Below are 17,846 nucleotides of genomic sequence, written 5' to 3'. Positions count from 1 at the left end.
AGGAATTTCAGAATTATTTTCCCCTTTGTAGCTTGGCACCACATTAGTACACTGTACAAAGCATCTTGTATGAGGAGAATTAAGAAAAAATTAAGACCAGCGAGCTAAGAAAGCAGCTGTGTATCAGTTTGTCGCCTTTGACTTTATGAACTTAAATCCTCAAATTTATATCGATACTCATTTCTTCTAAGGTTACTAAGTAAATTATCACAACTTGGTTTTTCTGACTAGGGGCATTGAAATGTGTTTGTAAAGTAGTCATTTGCAAAACAGATGGTGAATATACAACTTTTTTTTTCAGGGGGTTAGGGAGGAAAAGGCACATTTGAGCTTGTTCAAAGTTCCTTTCTCATCTGGCTAGGGACTTTAAAAAACAAAGAGAAGTATAAGATAAAGTAAATCTTATGGTTGAACTATTTTCCTTACATTCCAAATCAGGGAGGATGAAGTGAAGAAAGAAGCCACTTTTTAGCCAGATGAAAACAAAACAAAAAAGTTTTGCTTGCCATGGTTCAGTGCATCATCACAGTAGAGACAGACATCTAGTAAAAAAGAATGAGGAGCTCTTAAAAAAAAGTTTTCCAAGCTTCTGAGAGACAAAGGACTTTGTAAATGAATTAATTCAAGACTTTTTAAAAAATGAACAGTTGCCTCTAATATGCAGGAAAACACTGTAAAGTATCTACAACACATTATATATGCAGGGGGAGAGAGAGCGCATGTGCAATCCCAAATAGATCCGTATGATGAATGCAAGTTTTCTTCAGTCAGAGGGCTTTAAATGGGAATGGCAGCCCCTCTCCAAAAGTGTGGATGTGTAGCTTAAATACACTTTGACATTCCATCTTGGAAAGAGATGGCTGAAGAGGCGTGTTGTAGGGGTCTGCAGACTCCTGAGCGGCACAGACAAATGAACAGGGGCTGACTATTCAGTATTTGTCAAGATACAAGAAAGAGGCTGTAACCAATGAAGGTATTGCATAAAAGGTATCAAACAAAAGAGCATTTTTCCCAGAGCCCACAACTGAATTCACTGCCCCCTGATGTTGTGGAAACAACAGTATAAATGAGTTCAAAAAGCAATTAGAAGAATAAATAGAAGAAAACTCTGCCACGGTCTATTAAACACAAAGACGTAGCTACAGGCCCTGGTTCAGAAAGAAATACCCACCTATTGCCAAAAACTGGGAACAGACACTGAGGGAAACATTGCTCTGTATTTACCCACTTAAAATAATCTTCCCCTAAGCATCCACTGCAGGCTCTGTCTAGCTAAATAGGCTTTTGGACTAATACAGTGCTGCTGGTTTTCTATTTTGGTTAAATTCATCTTTCCCAGGGTATTTCCAACCAAAGCAACGCAAAACCATGTCCAATAATAAACAGAGAGGGAAGAACTATCAATAAATATTGTCCAATATGTTTAAAGACAGAGATGAGAGACTGATTCAAGTGCGAAAAAGAAGCTGGGGTACCACCACATATGCACAGAGAGAATGCAGTAAAAAATACGTTACGGGAAGCACTATTGTAATACAGCACTTGGAGAAGTTGAGAATTTCAGAGGAACAGAAAGAGCTTTACTATTCACTGGCTGAAATAGGCTTGGAGCTGTAAGCAATGATACCATGTCTGCCTATTTATTCCTTTGGAGTTCAGTATTGTAGCAGTAGCAGATATTAATTGAATTATAACTATAATGGGATTATACCAAAGAAACACCAGCCTGCAAGATCAGAGTCTAAAGACCCACCAGATGGGCCAAAAATCATTATGAGTATTTTCAGAAGTCAGAAATCATGGTCACCAGAAATAAAAATACAGCTTCCTGCTCTGTCATCTCCATCATTCTTTGTCCCTCTCTGTCTCTTACTTGCAATTTTACAGGATTGCCATTACAAAAATAACTTTAAAGGAACTTTCTTTGGAAGTTACTCCTTTGGGAGATAATGCCAAAAGTATACCAGCATCCAGCACTGGTACAAAAATATATGAATCAGGTAAATTCTGATTTTATAGTTAAGCTCATACCTGAAACAAATGTAGGGAAGTCAAGAATTTCTCCTCACCCTCACCATTTTCCCTGCTGGTGTCTCAAACCCAAACTATGGTTGCCCTTCTCCTTCCCATGAAGACAACGTCGTGAGACTACACTGCTTACCACTGATTGTGTTCCTCGGGTGGAAGATGTTGTAACAGGCGTTATAGTGATAGTACTTGTCACCTTGCTTGCTGCAGGTCGTGAGGACAGGTTGTTCCTGGGCGATCGAAGGACAGTACCAGTCACAACTTCCTTCTCTGCTGCTATGTTGACCGGTCTGACTGTTATCACAGGACTCGCACCATCAGGTGCAGCACTGGGAGAGCGTTTAAACTGAGAACCTAAGTGGATGTGGATTTTGTTGTCTTCTGTCGTAATAATGTTGGCGTTGGCGTTGTACTTGCGGATTGGAGTCGGGACGGTTTGTTTTTCTGGCGTTACTTTGAAGACAGCTCTTCCCATGGTCATATCTTGTGATTGCGGAGAGACAGAGATTTCTGCCGGTGCAGCGGATGTTGATACTGTCATAATCTGAATCGGCGATGCAGGTCTGTCAGTGAAGGGTGGTCTCCCTCCCTCTGGGGACTTTTCCCTGGAGAATGTTGTTATAGTGACTGGAGACATAGAACGATCTGGGCCCATAGGACTTTCACTGCCTTTTCCTTTTTGTGGCATAACGTTTGGAGAGGGAATGATGGTTATCCGTGGCTTCTGATTTCCCAAAGTGGGAATGACAGTGGTACTTGAAAAAAATTCCTCTGAGGTTGGACTGGTTATCTCCAAAGTAGCCGTGCTGTTCTCGTGGTCTGGTGTCACCCGAATATGAAGAGGTTGACCCTGCTTTGGTGAAAGGACAACCTCCCCCGGATGTGCTGGACTACCATGGGTTCGGGCTCCTTTATCAGGAGTTGCATGAGCCCCAGCTTCCCTCTTTCTCATCCATGGGATCCAAGATTTCCTCATTGCAAGTTCATTTGCTGCTGGAGGATATCTCTCAAGCACTGAGGAACGCTCCATGGGTTTTTTCAGACCTACCTGCCGCAGATTGCTCATGATGTGATTCTCCTCCTGGAAGGATTTCCTTATAAACACTGCTGGAGTTTCTTCTTCTGCTGCTTCACTGCTTACAGCATCTGTTTGCACACCGGTGGATGTCACGGGAACATCAACCATTCTTCGTCCATTTATGCTGGGCCTCAGAGCACGGCTGTAACGCTTAGAAAGCTCCAGCTCTCTTGTTAGGTTCAGAACTTCCTGCCCCATGCTCTTGTTTTTATTTTCTTCTTCCATAAACCTTTGCTGCAGAACTGAATAATCGACTTGAAGCTGAGAAAGCTGGTCTTCTTTATTCATCAGCTCATGGATTTTTTCCTTAAGAGCTTGAACTTCTGCTTTCAAATCTCTGCTTTTGGCCTCTTCCAGACGAAACCTGTGCCTCAGCTCTGCCTCCTGGCTCACCGCTTCACCTTTTTCTATTGCTTTGGTTTTGGCAATCTGGAGTTTCATCTCCTCCAGCTGTTGAGAAAGAAAGTTAGCTTTATCCTGCTCAGTCCTAAACTTCTGCTCTAGCTGATCATATTCATCTTCTGTCTTCATCAAATCTCCTTCAACCACTTCTAATTGTTTGAGACGTTTTTTCAGTCTTTCAATTTCAACGGTAAGTTCTTTAATCTTGTTGTCCTCATGACAACCATGCTCTGGTCCTTTCCTCGTTCGACCTCTTGTAATTTCTCTCTCTACTTCCTCCATACCATCAATTCTTTTCTTTAACAGGTCAACTCTACAGCTTAGTTCAGAAGATTTTTCTTCTTCACTTCTCAGTTTGCCAATTAACTCATCCCTTTCCTTTGTCAAACCAGACACTTTTTCCTCCATTTCAGATTTCAGTTTCAAAAATTTCTTACTTTCTTCTATCAGTTTCTCTGTTACATCCATAACTTTCTCTTGTTCAACTTTAAAATTCTTGTTTAGACCCTCAACCTTTTTTTCCTCCTGCTTTATTTTTTCCATCATATTTTTTCGTTCATCAACCAACATTACAGTAAATGACTTCAGCTTTGTAAGATCATCTTTCAAGCTTATTTCAGCCTTTTCCAACTTGCTTTCTGATGCCTCAAGGTCTTTCACTTGAGTCTTCACCACTTCCAACTCATTTATCAAATCCTTAGTCAAATTCTTTTCTTTCTCCAAGTTTAAGTGTAGCTGGGTGCATTCAGACTTACTTTTACTGAAAGCCTCTTCGAGTTTCTCTAGTTCTGACATTCTTTTCTGCAATTTTTCCACTTCAAGTTTCAACTCTTTGCTATGGTGCTCCTCTTCTTGCAGTTTATTTTTCAGCTCTTTACACTGGGATTCGGTTTTTGTGATCTCTTCATCTTTCCCCTCCATTTCAAGCACACGCTTGCGGAGGTTTTCCACTTCTGCCATTAGGCTAGAGTTCCCACATTCCCCTTTTGCTATTTTATCTCTTAATTCTTGAAGTTCCTCCTCAGCCTTTTGAAGATTTTTGTTAGTTTCTTCTAGCTCCTCTATTCTGCGAGTCAAGCCCACTAGCTTAAGCCTTAGCTGTCTGCTATGTGACTCTTGATTGGCCAGTTTAGCAGTCATTTCCTCATGTTCTTGAGAAAATGATGATGTTTTGTGTTCAAGTTCTGCCTCTAACTTCATCAGTTTTTGCCCATCTTCTTTTGTTTTTGCACTAATAATTTTAAGCTTTTCTTCTTCTTCCTTTAGTTTTTGGTTTAAGTCCTGTATTTTCTGGCTTTGTTGACCAAGTTGTTCAATATGCATTTGTCTTTCATCCACCAGCATGAGTGCAAATGATTTGAGCTTGACTAGTTCTTCTCTTAGTTTATGGAGTCTCTTTGTATGTTCTTTCTCTTTCCGGGCTTGGTAGATCTTCTCCTGCTCAAGAAGTTTCTTCAACCTGAAACAAGTTAGAAGACATGCGTTAAACTAATATATATATGTGTGTGTGTGTGTATGTGTATTTCTCCATTTTTAAAATATTTTTTTTTTTTTTTTCATTAATACCCTAGGTGGTCTTTCAAGAAATAACTACCTACTACAGTTACATTCCCAAATCAAATATTTTAAATTACAAAAGTGAAAACTACATAGAAATTTTATGCATGTATAGATAACAAATACATCAGGTTTTAATTCCTTTACATTTATTTCTCTGTTAGGATGAAGTATGTAATATCCCAACAGGACAGGTATATCTACTCACCAATCCATTCCTACCAAACTTGTTTTTACAAGGTGGAATCCTCCTTACATCTTGCATATGCAAAAATGTGTAAAATAAGATTAAAAAAATGAAAATTAATTGATATATGCAGCCATGCATAAATGGATCAAACCTGGTTATAAACAAACTAGCACACCGCTGATAACCATCTGGTCATCACAAGCATAAGAAATTATCATGAAGATAAATTTGCCAGCACAGCAACTATTACGTTTAAAAGTTTCTTCTTCCAGGCACATTTCCATTTACAACAGTAGATTTTGTGGACTGCAAGGGTCAGACTAATTAAACCTTTGGCCACAGCTAAGCTCAGCTAGAAAACGCTCTTCTTTATATAGTCTGTAAATCTGTATTTTCAGATATAAAAGCTTGTGATACACAAATCAGGTGTATGCTCGGAAAGATAATAAAAACCTACATTTTCCAGCCTTACCCATGCAACTTTTCAATGGAGAAATTATTAGTAAAGTATTTCGTATCTGTGATTTATATTCAGGGTACGTTGACATCAGCACAGGAAGTTCTTGCCCATGTTGTAAGCACAGAATTATGGGGGATGATGATCTTTAACTGACAAAGAGGTACAGATCACACAGGGATATATCCCCTACCAATGTAAAAGCCTTATTGTAAAAGCAGCAATACAACTTAAAGGAGACACAGGTGTGCACACTGAATTCACTGGGAAGTGAAACGTTTTTCAGACCCCTGTCAAAGTACCTCCAGCTCCCATCTCCCCTATCAAGATATGTGTGAATTCAAATCCACTTGCTTTGCTTACCCTACGTTTGAAGCTTTTCAACTTTTTTGTGACTGAGACATGCACTGAAGTGATACTAGCAGAGCAATTTACCGCCTGTTAACTAACTTGCACTAACTGGAACATCCGTATCTTAGCAACTTTTACCAATGTTTTTATCTTAAATGCTGGACTGTGGACGGTAGTGGGTGAAGCACAGATGTGCATCCCTCTCTGCTGCCTCAGCAATGAAGTGCTGCAAAGAGCTCCGGGGCACAAAGGATGCCTCCCGAAGCCCTTACCTGAACTCTAAACTCATAACAACAGCCATACTGACTTGGTCCTCCAGCAACTGTTAATGTTTCACTCCTTGCTCCTTGGGGACCAGAACGAACAGGAACTGGAAAGAAAAGCTATAAGAAAAGAGAAGGAAGTCAGAAAGCAGAACACAGGATGCAGTAGGTAGGGAAGGAGAAGGCTAAAGAATGCATTTGAAAACAAGAGTCGGATAGGATGTGGGAGTAAGAGAATAGTAGGAACCAGCAGGAGAGAGAAAAACAAACAAACCTTACAGCCAACCTTGCTGGGTCACAGATTATTCTCAAAAAAAATCTCTTCAGTTTTGGCAGCTCTTTGGAAAGCACTGAAAAGGCAAGCTGGTGGATGCCTCATTATGGGTCAAGTCAGAATGTCAAAAGGTAAAAAAAGACCCGCTGCCACTCACAAAGCATGCACTTTTCACACTGAAGAAGGAACTTTATTAGCATGCAATATATTCCCTGGCTGCTCTATCACACTGCTTCATGCAAAAGTTTCTGCCAAGAACTCTCCCTCGTCTCCCCCAGGCTACCTTTCTAAAGAAATAGTACGCATCCTTCCACAAAATATTATTTGTCACAATAGAGCAGTGTGCCCTAACCTGGTGATGCTCTAAACGACCCAAAGTCATGAACATATAGACGAGAATATGAGATCTTCAAAACAGAACATTTCCAGCCTCCCTTGTCCCACAGGAAGATTTTAAGGTGACCCCTATCAATTCAAAAAACAGAAGACAGCATTTTGTTTTCTTTTTAACAATCTTACCACTTGAAAGCCTATCTAGAGATGCTCCAAAAACTGCCTATGATTTTTAATTCCTAGGCTGTTCATAAAGAACATGTGTGATTTTCACCCAGCAGTGGCTACAGGTGGTACCAGCCAGGCAAAAAAATTCACTAGCCCCACATGGCCCCCACGATTACCTGAGCGTCTACTGGGAAATACTGCTGAGAAAGCCGCCAAAAAAAAAAAAATTAAAAAAATCACAAGTATCTGTTAAACTAAGACAAAGAAATACCAGGGATGAGACTGAGCAACAGGAGAAGCACATTAGCACTGTCACTGCCTTGCTGTACCTAGCTAGCAGAAGAGCTAGCAGTGGGGGATAACTGGCCTGGCCCCTCCGGGAAAAGCAAAAACAGAGCACTGTAACCATGCCAATATGCGGAGGTGAATTTACTAAACACATCCATGCTGAACAAGGTAGGAAGCACTGTGCAGTATTTTATCCTGCTTCAGCTTTTACATGGCTAAACTAGACCGCCTAACAGTTGACAAGTGAACGTTCATAGAAGATATTTGACAATACTTCCGTTTTCCATGTGCAGGGATACTGCTTCTAAAATCTCGTTCTGTGAGGTATGGATAGGAAAGCCGCATCCAAATCTGTGCAGATGCCAAAGTAATAAACACCTTTTCAGTGTTACTTCTAAACACTAAAATAAAGCTGAGTTTAAGCTTGATCCTGCTTTTCCATCCATGTACAACTCTCATACCTCAGTGGTTAAACTGGAATTTCAGCAGGACTGCAAGGTGATGTTGTCCCCCCTTGACCCAGACAATTGATTTATTACCAGGCTTCTCATCTGACTGCTGCTGCTAATGTTTGCTAAGTGACGCAGACCTGCACGGGCTCCAGGGCAATACTGAAAGCACCTCAGACTCACAGCACATGTGTCTTCATTGTGCTATCCAGAACAACCACACTCTGGATTGTCAGGATGTTGGAAGCATCTGCATTCCGGGTCAAAATAAGCAAAAAAGAAATGAAAAACAAAACAAAACCTTTAATAATGACACTAACAAGCCAAAAACTTGGTAGCCCCAGTCCAGTCCCGTATTTGCTGTCTTGGTTTGGGGTTTTTTTGTTTGTTTGGGGTTTTTTTTGGGGGGGGGGGGTGTTTTTTGGTTTTTTTTTTTTTTTTTTAAGAGACAGCACAAAATATTTGCATATAAGTGGATAATCTGCATTCACCAGTAAGAGGCTCAGCATCTGGACAACAGCATGGAAGCAGGCAGTTCTCTGTGGAGAGGCCTGCTCCTCTGTGGACAGCACTGCTGAGGTCTGTGCAGCACGTCTTTTCCCCACGGGTTACCACACCTATCATGTCAAAACAGGCAGCCCGAGTCATTCCCTGAATGGCCTGCTGCCATGAGGGTCCAGGTGGTCTCTCCCCCTCCTTGCTATCTGTCCTCCCCACAGTATTTGAAGAACAGGTGCCCTACAGCTGTCCAGCATTCAAGACGATCGCACTCCCCCTTGCAGTGTATTGGATGAAGAAAATAGCAAACCCTTAGGTATGGATATAGAATCATAGAATCATTAGGTTGGAATAGACCTCTAAGATCATAAAGTCCAACTGTTGACCTAATACCACCATGCCCAATAAACCACGTCTACAAATACTACATCAACACCTTTTTTGAACACCTCCAGGGATGGTGACTCCACCACCTCCCTGGGCAGCCTGGTCCAATGTTTGACCACTCTTTCAGTAAAGAAATTTTCCCTATATGTCCAATCTAAACCTCCCCTGGCACAACTTGAGGCCATTTCCTCTTGTCCTATCGCTTGTTACTTGGAAGAAGAGACCGACCCTCACCTCACTACAACCTCCTTTCAGGTAGTTGTAGAGAGTGATAATTATGGTCTCCCCTCAGCCTCCTCTTCTCCAGGTGCTAAACAAACCCAGTTCCCTCTGTTGCTAAACATGCAAACCATTAACTGCCTCAGTTAAAAACAAACACCCCAGGACAATGCTGTTCCCTGATTTTGTACCACAAAGGAAGATGCCCGACTGGCATGGCGCAGGACACTGGACTACAAAAGCTACTGATGCCACCTCGTGTGGTCCCTGCTGCATCAGGGAGCTGCGTCTCCTGCATCCCTCCCCAGCGTTAGCTGTTCACAGCCACACCAGGCAGCGCTAGAGCAGCAGGAGGGAGGTCTGCAGGCAGCCATGCCAGGGAGTTAGGAGCGTGAAGACTTTCAACGACCAACCTCAGCTTGCAGAGCAGGCAGACACCAGAACAGAGGAAGAACAACCACAGACTCAGTTTTAACCTCCATCATGAACAGTGTGCTGGAAGCAGCCAGCGAGGGTGAAGGTGGGAGTGGATGGGCAGTAACCAGGCCCTCCCTGTCCTCCTTCCTTTGGGTTTGGTGCTGAAGCATTTCATTGCACAAGGTCTTTCTGCTTCCCCTTCCCTCGTCCAAACTTCAGATGGATCATCACAAGCACGATGGGATGCTGACAGCTGCATCCCTCCAGAGATATGACTTCATTTCTATTATTATGGTTATATTCCTGTGCTCTTTAACGCTGATCAATTCATTGAATCAACAAAGCTACAGACTTTGCTTAATCACATACATTGTTTTCCCTGTTTTATTTCCACATATGTCAAGTTTAGTCATGAGATGCAAAGGAGGAACCCCACAGTACCATTTTCAAAGCACCTCTTCTCAGACCAGAGCAAGACTTCAACATGAATTGTAACTTACAGCCGCAGAACAGTGTTTCTGTGTTTTTGAAAGACATTGCTATAGCTTCATACCAGGAGAGCTCCAATGGGTATTACTGGATTCTAGGTGGGATTTATTTTATTTGTAAATGGTAAAAGCAGTAGCAGCAGCAAGACCTTAGCTAAAAATCAAGCATTAGTTCTTGTCTACATTTGCAAAAGAAATTACAAATAGTGCTCAGTAGACATTTTCTTGCCTTCTGAAGGATCATAAACTTCCTGATTACACTGAAATACAATAAATGTAGGAAACTGGGAACTATAAAAACCTTGCTTAGCACTGATGGCTGGTATGAGAAGCCATTCTCCAAAGCAGCTTACAATATTTTAAGAAAATACAAAGAAATTTCTGTTATCAGGGGAAAGATGCTCACCTATGTCAAAAACCCCACCTCTCCCCTCAAAAAAAGCATTCACTTCGGAATGTTTTAAAGAGAGCAGGCAAAAGTGAAAAGTCCTCAAAACCTTTATTGAAAATTACACCAGTGTTTGCATTGCCCTTTCCATTTGTACTTCCATCAAGACGAGAAAACATCACAAATGTTCACGTGACCTTTTCCATCTCTAGCGCAGTAATGGGCACTTGGCTACAGTCAGAGGAAACCCTGGCAAGGCAGGGCAAGCCAGAGGATGACGTCAAAGGACATGCGCTGCCCCTGCGGTTTGCGTATGTGTGAACATTTTGGCACCACATTTCAGCTGTGTTGTCCTGGTTTAGCTCCCTGCTTTGCAAACAGCCTAAGCCAAGCTTCCCAAGGTGTCTCCCCGTGTTTAATGAAGCACTCACAGGAGCAGCTAATGTGGAGGGCAATCTGGAGAGAGACAGAGAGCTATTTCTTCTGCTGTCAAGACAGGGTCAGCAGAAGGAACAGGGTGGGAGGGAGGGAAGCAGGTAAGGTCTCTGGAGGACCTTCTAACTGACTTTGTACACAGCCTGGAAGTCCACAGAGCTCCTCATTGCTGCTCTAGCACAAAGCCATCTCAGACGTACTGCTCCTGTAGTACCTCGGCCATTTAAATTCTGAAAAGTTTGTTGCGATGGGATGTAATGACTTCTATTTTGTGGACGGCCAGTAAGTGAGCGTTAAGAAAGGTGCATTAACAAGGACTCAGTCGCTCTAAGGATGAGCTGACTGATGGCTGATGAAGGTTGTTTCCTCCCTGAGGGGCCAACAGCGTTTCTGGCACTCCCACAGCAATCCCAAGGAAGCACTGAGAAAGCAAATACCTTTGCAAGCTCATCTTTCCAATTCAACCCTAAAGAGTTTGCTACTGCATCCACAGAGTTAGAGAGACTGGACAACTTCCTAGTGGTAGCTAGAAAGCTGCTGCCCATTAAGTGATGTGAGAGGCTGCTCACTAGGATCCTGGGACAATGAAAACCAGCAAGAGGTGGTTTAACTTAATAAAGGAGTTGCCTCTTCATTTTTTTTTTTCCTGTTTAATGTACAACAGCTGCTTTTGAAGATTATTTCTACAGCCACTGGGAAATCCTCCACATGTCAGGACTATTTCTGAGCGCTTCTGTGTTTGGGGCCAGGCTGAGATACCCAGAGGCTGAATTTGACTCATTCTGAGCACTTAAAATTTCAGCTAAAATTAAAAAGAGCCATAAGGTGATAAGGCTCTCTAGGAAGCAAAACCAATCAGGCCTAACACTTAAGTTGGGCAATTCAAAATTAGGTAACACTTTCAAATCATCAGCTTCAGTCCTTCCCTCTTATCCATCTCAACTGAGAGAAGAAAGATGTAAATGAGATCAGATCCCATGACAAGAAAAAGAATAAAGCACATCTGTGTTACTTTCCCCTTTCTATCCATTAAACTTTAAAGGCAAGGAACAGAGACAAATGTTTGAACAACCTTGCTACAGAACTTCCCGAGTTGCTGTTCAGTTTATCACGGGGTCAACTCTGAAAACCAATAAAAACTTGTAAAAAAAAAAAAAAAGTTACCAGTTCTAGTAACTCTAAAGACAAATTTTTGCAGCTACCTACTACACAAAGTTGAAGCGTAGAAAACTGCATCTTCTTCACCGCTGAATTAACTTTTGAGTAGTGACTGTATCAAATTATATCAAAAGCAAATTAATATTCTTGCTACTCAAAACTACATGAGAGTTCCCAAGTCACACTCAAAGAAAGAAAACAGTTTCTTACTTAGGAGGATACATTCCTTGTCTCCTACAACAAGTTTTCCTTCTACTTTTGTTTACAACACTGATTTTGTAAAAATTAAAATCCAGTTTGCTGAAAAGTTCCATTTGCATTGAAACTGTCATACTTTCACTGAGCAGTGACTAAAGGCAGTATTCTGGAATAGGAACACTTATTAGATTCAGCGTCCCACCACCTTTCCAGCACCTTGTTCACATCGGAAAAGCCCCAAAAGATGTACAAAAACACAACCAAAACCCGTTCAGGCTATGAAATAGTATCACAACCGGCCAGGAACTTTTTTCCAGCCCCCAATTAAGATACCCACATTAACTTCGTAGGTCAGAGGAGGGGAAGGGGGACGAGCAGAAAGCATGCAAACGCATCCGTGGGAGAGGGAAGCAGCGGCGCTCAGCTGAGAGAAGGGATTTGCCAAACCTGTCTCCGGGCTGCGGTTATCCTTCCCTGACCCCTCCGTGCGCTGTCCGGCCGGGGAAGCCCCGCGGCACACACCCCCACACCCAGCCGCACCTTCCAGGGGCTCCAGCCAAACACCCAAACCAGCCCGGGGCCCCCCCTGTCCTGCCCCGTCCAGCCCAGCCGGAGCCGAAGCCGGGGCGCCGGGAGCGGGGCTGCCCCGGGCATCCCGCCCCGCTCCCTCCCGGGCGGGGACCCCGCTCCAGCCTCCCGCCGGCGCTCCCGCTTGTGCCCGGTACGTTCGGTTAACCAGCGAAGTGCGCATGTACGAGAACAACCCGCACCGCTCAAATTAAAAATAATAACTAAAAAAAAAAAAAAAAAAAAAAAAAAAATCTGAATTATCTTACCTTATAATTAGACTCTTTTTAAATTTGTGTTTAAGCTACCAAAACAAATAATAAAAAAGGAAAGTGCGGCAGCAGGACGGGCCCCGCACCGGCTCAGCCCCTCGGCCGGGGGAAGGGCCCTCCCGCCGCCGCCGCGTCCCCCGCGCACGGCGAGGTGGCGGCTGCGCCCCGCCGGGGGGGGGCCGGGGGGGCGGCATCGTGCGCGGCCTCCCGGGGCAGGGGGAAGGGGTGGAGCCGCCGCCACCGCCCCCCGGCGGGGGCAGGAGGGGTGGGCAGGGTGGAGGTAGGTTGGCGGGTGGGTTCCTCTCAGCAGCGCTTTCCCGGGGTTTAATATTGACGACCTCCCCCCCCCCCCCCCGCCTCCCCGCCCGGGCTTACGGTTTCTAGGTTAACGATTAAGAGCCGGTGGTTGGGTCGCAGAGAAGGCTTGTGACGGGGTTGCGCTTCGCTGCACGAGGACGCGCGGAGGCGATGCTTCGCAGCCCGGGCTGCCCATTCGTCCCCCCGACTCAAGAAAAGTTCCCGTTGCTTTTCTCTTGTCTCCCTGGGGTTTGAAGTGGCAGTGCTTACGGTCGGTAAGCACTGGCTGGGCTTAAGATCAGTTGATAAAGGGATGAATGCATGAAGAAAATCCCCTGCGGATTTCATATGCACGCGTATTTGTTTTTGAAAACGCGGGCATAGTAGCAAGGCTAGCTGAGAGTCTGCGTGAGGTCTGAACAGCACCATTCTGCTAGCTCCCTGCCTTACAGAAGTCCTAAATCAACCCTTTTGTTCCCAAACCCAGATAAAAGAATTTGGGAATCCCTTCTATTTGCCTAATGATTTCCTAGACTGCCCGCAGCCACCTTTTCAGTCTTTACATGGAGAACTAGAAACAACTGTTCCCTTCTCTTTCTCCTTCTTCAACTTTTCTTTCCTCTTCCCCTTTCCCTTCCGGTTTCCCTTCCTCTTTTCTTAAGAACCTTATAATATCCAAATCAACTGAAAGCATATCATGTCAAATATTATTATGCCCAAAAATGGACCGGTGTCCATTTACATTTTTGAGAAATCATCTAATTTCGTGTTCTTTCATTTTTTTTTCCTTAGGACCCTCGCCTCAGCATACGGGCTGGACAGTGCTCATTTGAAAAGCAGGTGCGTAATGATCTATTTTATGTTTTTTGATCAAGGCCCTACTTACCACACACTCTTCTGACTCGACTGAGAACAGAATTATTCATTTCTGGGTGGGAGATGGAAGCACAAAGGGGCTAGAGTTTTGCTTGGGACACCTGCTCCAGGGTACGTAGGATGTGGTTTTCAGATCACTGCAGGGTGGGTGCTGCTGCACGTGCTCAGCTCACAGCCCCATTTGCCTCCAGCCCAGGAGTGGATGCTCCAGACTCCTGCACATGAGAGCCCAGATGTCCAACAAGCTCTCCAAAAGGAGAATTACTCTTAAGAGTGAAAAACGATCACAACCAATGTAAATTAGCTTCACATGACTTAACTGGCACCATGTAGGAAATCCGTCACACAAACTCAACACGGGTAGAGAGTCACATTTTCCAGGGAAACATATGCCAGCCTTCATCGTTCTCGCCCTTTTTTATATTCCTCCACCTCATTTACTAAACGCTTTCCAAAAGATGAAGTTGGGGTCCTACAGAGAAATGGTTGCCTCCAGTGTGCAAAGCTGATGCATCTCAATATATTTCTATTTTTCCAGTGTCAGAGGAAAGGTTTCTGTACAATCTTGTGTTTGATTATGCAATTACAAACGATCACATGCGTCGATCAGGCAAATGTTCTGCTTAATCTACTTACTCTGCCCTTTGCAATCCTAATGACTGTTCTGGTAGAGAGCGCTACGTATTCTTTAAAAAGAGGAAGTTGCACGCACAATGGCAAACACTACAACAGATATCCACCATCGAAATTTAATGATGTGGCATTATATTGGCACTTATGGAGATTGTCAGTAGAGTTTGGATCCTTTAGATTGCCTGCATGAATGTCCACTCTCTGAGTTAACAAAATAATTGATAGCAGTAGCAGGTTGTCAGCCTCGAGGCAGTTAGATACTAGAAAGGCATAGAGCACTTTGCAAGCAAGTTTCAAAACTATCTGCTGACAGACGGGTTTGACTGTGATCAGCAGCTGAGAGCAACGCTCTGCCCTGCCAGCGCTGCTGGCTCTGCAGGAGGATATCTGGTCACACACCCTGTCCCAGCCAGCTCTGGGCTCTGAGCTCGTTGCACAGCTCATCCTGGTCCCGCTGCACCCACCGTTTAGTCCCAGGCTCCTCCTCACCACTGCGCTCTGTTTCTAACCCCTGCCTCTCCCAAATCCTCAGCCCTCCTAGATGTCCCCTCGTGTCTGCTCTGGCTGGAACTGCAAGCGACACATCATCTGTGTTTTCATGGTCTCAGCCCAGAGCAGAAATTTCAGGGACGTCAAGAGGATCTTAATATTCATATTAGGAAAGCAGCTGTGAGTTTATAGCAGTCAGCTTTGTACAGGTATGACATGAAGAAGGGAGGGGACACTGGGGGTCCAGGCCAGAAGGGATCACCCGTCTCATGAAGTCTGACCACTCACAATCACAGCAGCCGTGCAGTGGACTCCTGCCCACACCAGAGACCTCAAGGGATTACCTCTACCTATCACAAATGCCTGGCAAGGGATGTGTTAGAGGGAATGCCCAGAGGATGCCACAGAGCCTGTCCCAGCCTAAGCCCCCACCTCTCACTCTGGTACAAGTAGAGTCATCAGGAAACAGGTGGTGTCCTCGAGAGGGTACCATATCATAAAACCACAGAATGATTGAGGTTGGAAGGGACCTTGAAGGTGTCTAGTCCAGCCCCCTGCAGGCCAGTTAGAGCAGGTTGCACAGGGCCTGCTCTACTTGAGTCTTGGACACCTCCAAGGACAGAGACATCACAACCTCTCTGGACAACCTGTTCCAGGGCCTGACCAACCTCATCTTGAAAAAAATCTAAATTGGGCTGGATCACTAAGACGAGGCGATGTATACCACAGACGCTGCCTCATGATAGTGACCAGCAGCACCTGTGACCACCAGTGATCCCCAGAGGGGACTCATCCCAGACTGCCAGCTCCCTCAGCTCGCTCTGCAACTTAGAAATAAAAGCACAGAGAATGTGATGTAGAGTCACTGAAATTGTCTGGATGTGAGCCAGCAGGCAACTGGCTGCAAGACTTGTTAGAGAAAGTGCAGTGTGGTAGTGGTAGTGGTGAGCCTACACACCCTACACTAGCTGAGATATGGCTGTACCACTGCCATCACCAAAGTACTGCAGGTAGCAGAGCTATAGAGGACATCACATAGGATGTTACAGCTAAGGTCAAACAGGCCTTTAACCTTGACAACTTTTCTTTCACTGCATAGGAATCCAATTACGTGTATATATAAAAATATAAAGGTATTCCATATGTTGTTGTTTCTCAAGAGTACCTTCACTTTTAAGTCACATCAAAGGCTGGGAAAATCTAACTTGCTCCCCAGAATTTTGTGAATCTTTGTTTATGCTTTCATTGGGATGAAGTGGTCCAAGAAACACATTCCTCAGTAAAGCAGCACTTGCAACGTTGTGAGGCCAGATAAGAAAAACACGAAGACATAAAAGCAGGGGAGGGCATAGATAGAAATCCCAAATTCCAACTCACCTCTGAAAGACAGAAATTGCTCTGTGCATCTGGCACAGTTGTCTGCTATAGAGGAGAGTAACTGGGAAGCAAAAGATGGAATTGGTTTGACTATTTAATGATGTACTAATAGTTTACACATTTCTTTGATAAGTTGCTCTCTTCAAAAATTCACTAAACATTGCACAGCAATAGATTCCTCTTGTGGATCTTAGAGACTTGTAACAGATGATTGCCTGATTATAAAATTCTCTTTAAACAGGGCTTTGTAACCTTTCCAGCAGACCGCCCTGCTCTCTGTGGGCTCTTTATCTTCAGTGCATAAACATGTATAACTTTTATAGCAAAGGCAGTGCTTGCAATGCTCTCCAAGTTCTCTAACATGTTATAAAAAGCCCAAATATTTCTGTTTGTGCAAAACAAAACTTTTCCTAAATTTGTGTTTACTTACATACATGAAAAAGTACACTGTGTTGCTTGCCAGACTTTTTTTTTTTTTTTTTTTTTTTCCATAAAACTTTCAAGGCAATGAAAATCTTCCATCATTATTTTGGAGTGTTTTTTTTACTTCCTTTGGCAGATCAAACTCTTTTGGTAAGTCAGACCTGTCCTCCACTTTCTATGTAGCCAGTTGCCTTCTCTGAGCTTAACAGGTATTAATGAATTCAGTGGCATCTTGATATAACACGAAAACTTTGAATATAGAGGGAGGGGAGATGCTGCTTTTAATTGGCTGCTGAAGATGCAGTGAACAAGGTGATCCATTGGACCTTTTGGAGACAAATAAATAATGAAGATAAATACAGTAAATTCTTGAAACATGACTTTGTAAGAAAAACCTGAGAAAAAGACTTCAAGTTGGGCTCTGTGCTGTTAAATCTCAGGCAATACATTTTATATGGCATACGTCATGCACACGAAAGGGCTTTGTTCACCTTTGTTCTTATTTAAAACAGGTTGTTCCATGCAGCTGTTAAAGAAACTGCGTGCACACACACACGCGCACACATTTGCACACAGGCTTTTTTGTTACTCCTCAGATCTTTCTAAATGAGTCATGCTGCCTAGATTTTAGAATCTTTTTTCTCTTTGTAGCATGAAAATTGCCCTACGTTAGGATCTGCTGCCTTTTATGGAAACATGATTCAAAAGTTTAACAAAAGCATTCCTAGCCTTGTTTTCCTTTTCCTTTTCTTTTTTTCCCCCTCTGGTTTTCTGCTTTCTTAACACTTGTGTGTATCCTTTTGATATCTGGGAAAGTTCAGTATCTCCAATACTGGTGGGACTCCCTGAAGTAAAAGTGATTACGGCTAAAGTAGGGCCAGTCTAC

General features: G+C 43.6%; 1 protein-coding gene across 2 annotated transcripts in view; it reads right to left on the bottom strand.

Annotated features, from left to right (window-relative positions):
- The window catches only part of FILIP1 (filamin A interacting protein 1), a 58,468-nt gene that overhangs the window by 5,139 nt on the left and 35,483 nt on the right, over positions 1-17,846 (bottom strand). The window contains exon 4 of one of the 2 annotated variants that reach the window (XM_086461458.1): positions 2,162-4,967. In XM_086461458.1, the coding sequence (XP_086317584.1) occupies positions 2,162-4,967 (2,806 nt within the window). The remainder of the gene's footprint in view (positions 1-2,161; positions 4,968-17,846) is intronic. The other variant, XM_086461459.1, reaches the window with a different exon arrangement.

The sequence above is a fragment of the Leptosomus discolor genome, chromosome 2, assembly GCF_034619465.1.
Source record: "Leptosomus discolor isolate bLepDis1 chromosome 2, bLepDis1.hap2, whole genome shotgun sequence".
NCBI lineage: Eukaryota > Metazoa > Chordata > Aves > Leptosomiformes > Leptosomidae > Leptosomus > Leptosomus discolor.
The sequence above is the reverse complement of the archived record's forward strand: the minus strand, read 5'-3'. Positions and strand labels throughout refer to the sequence as shown.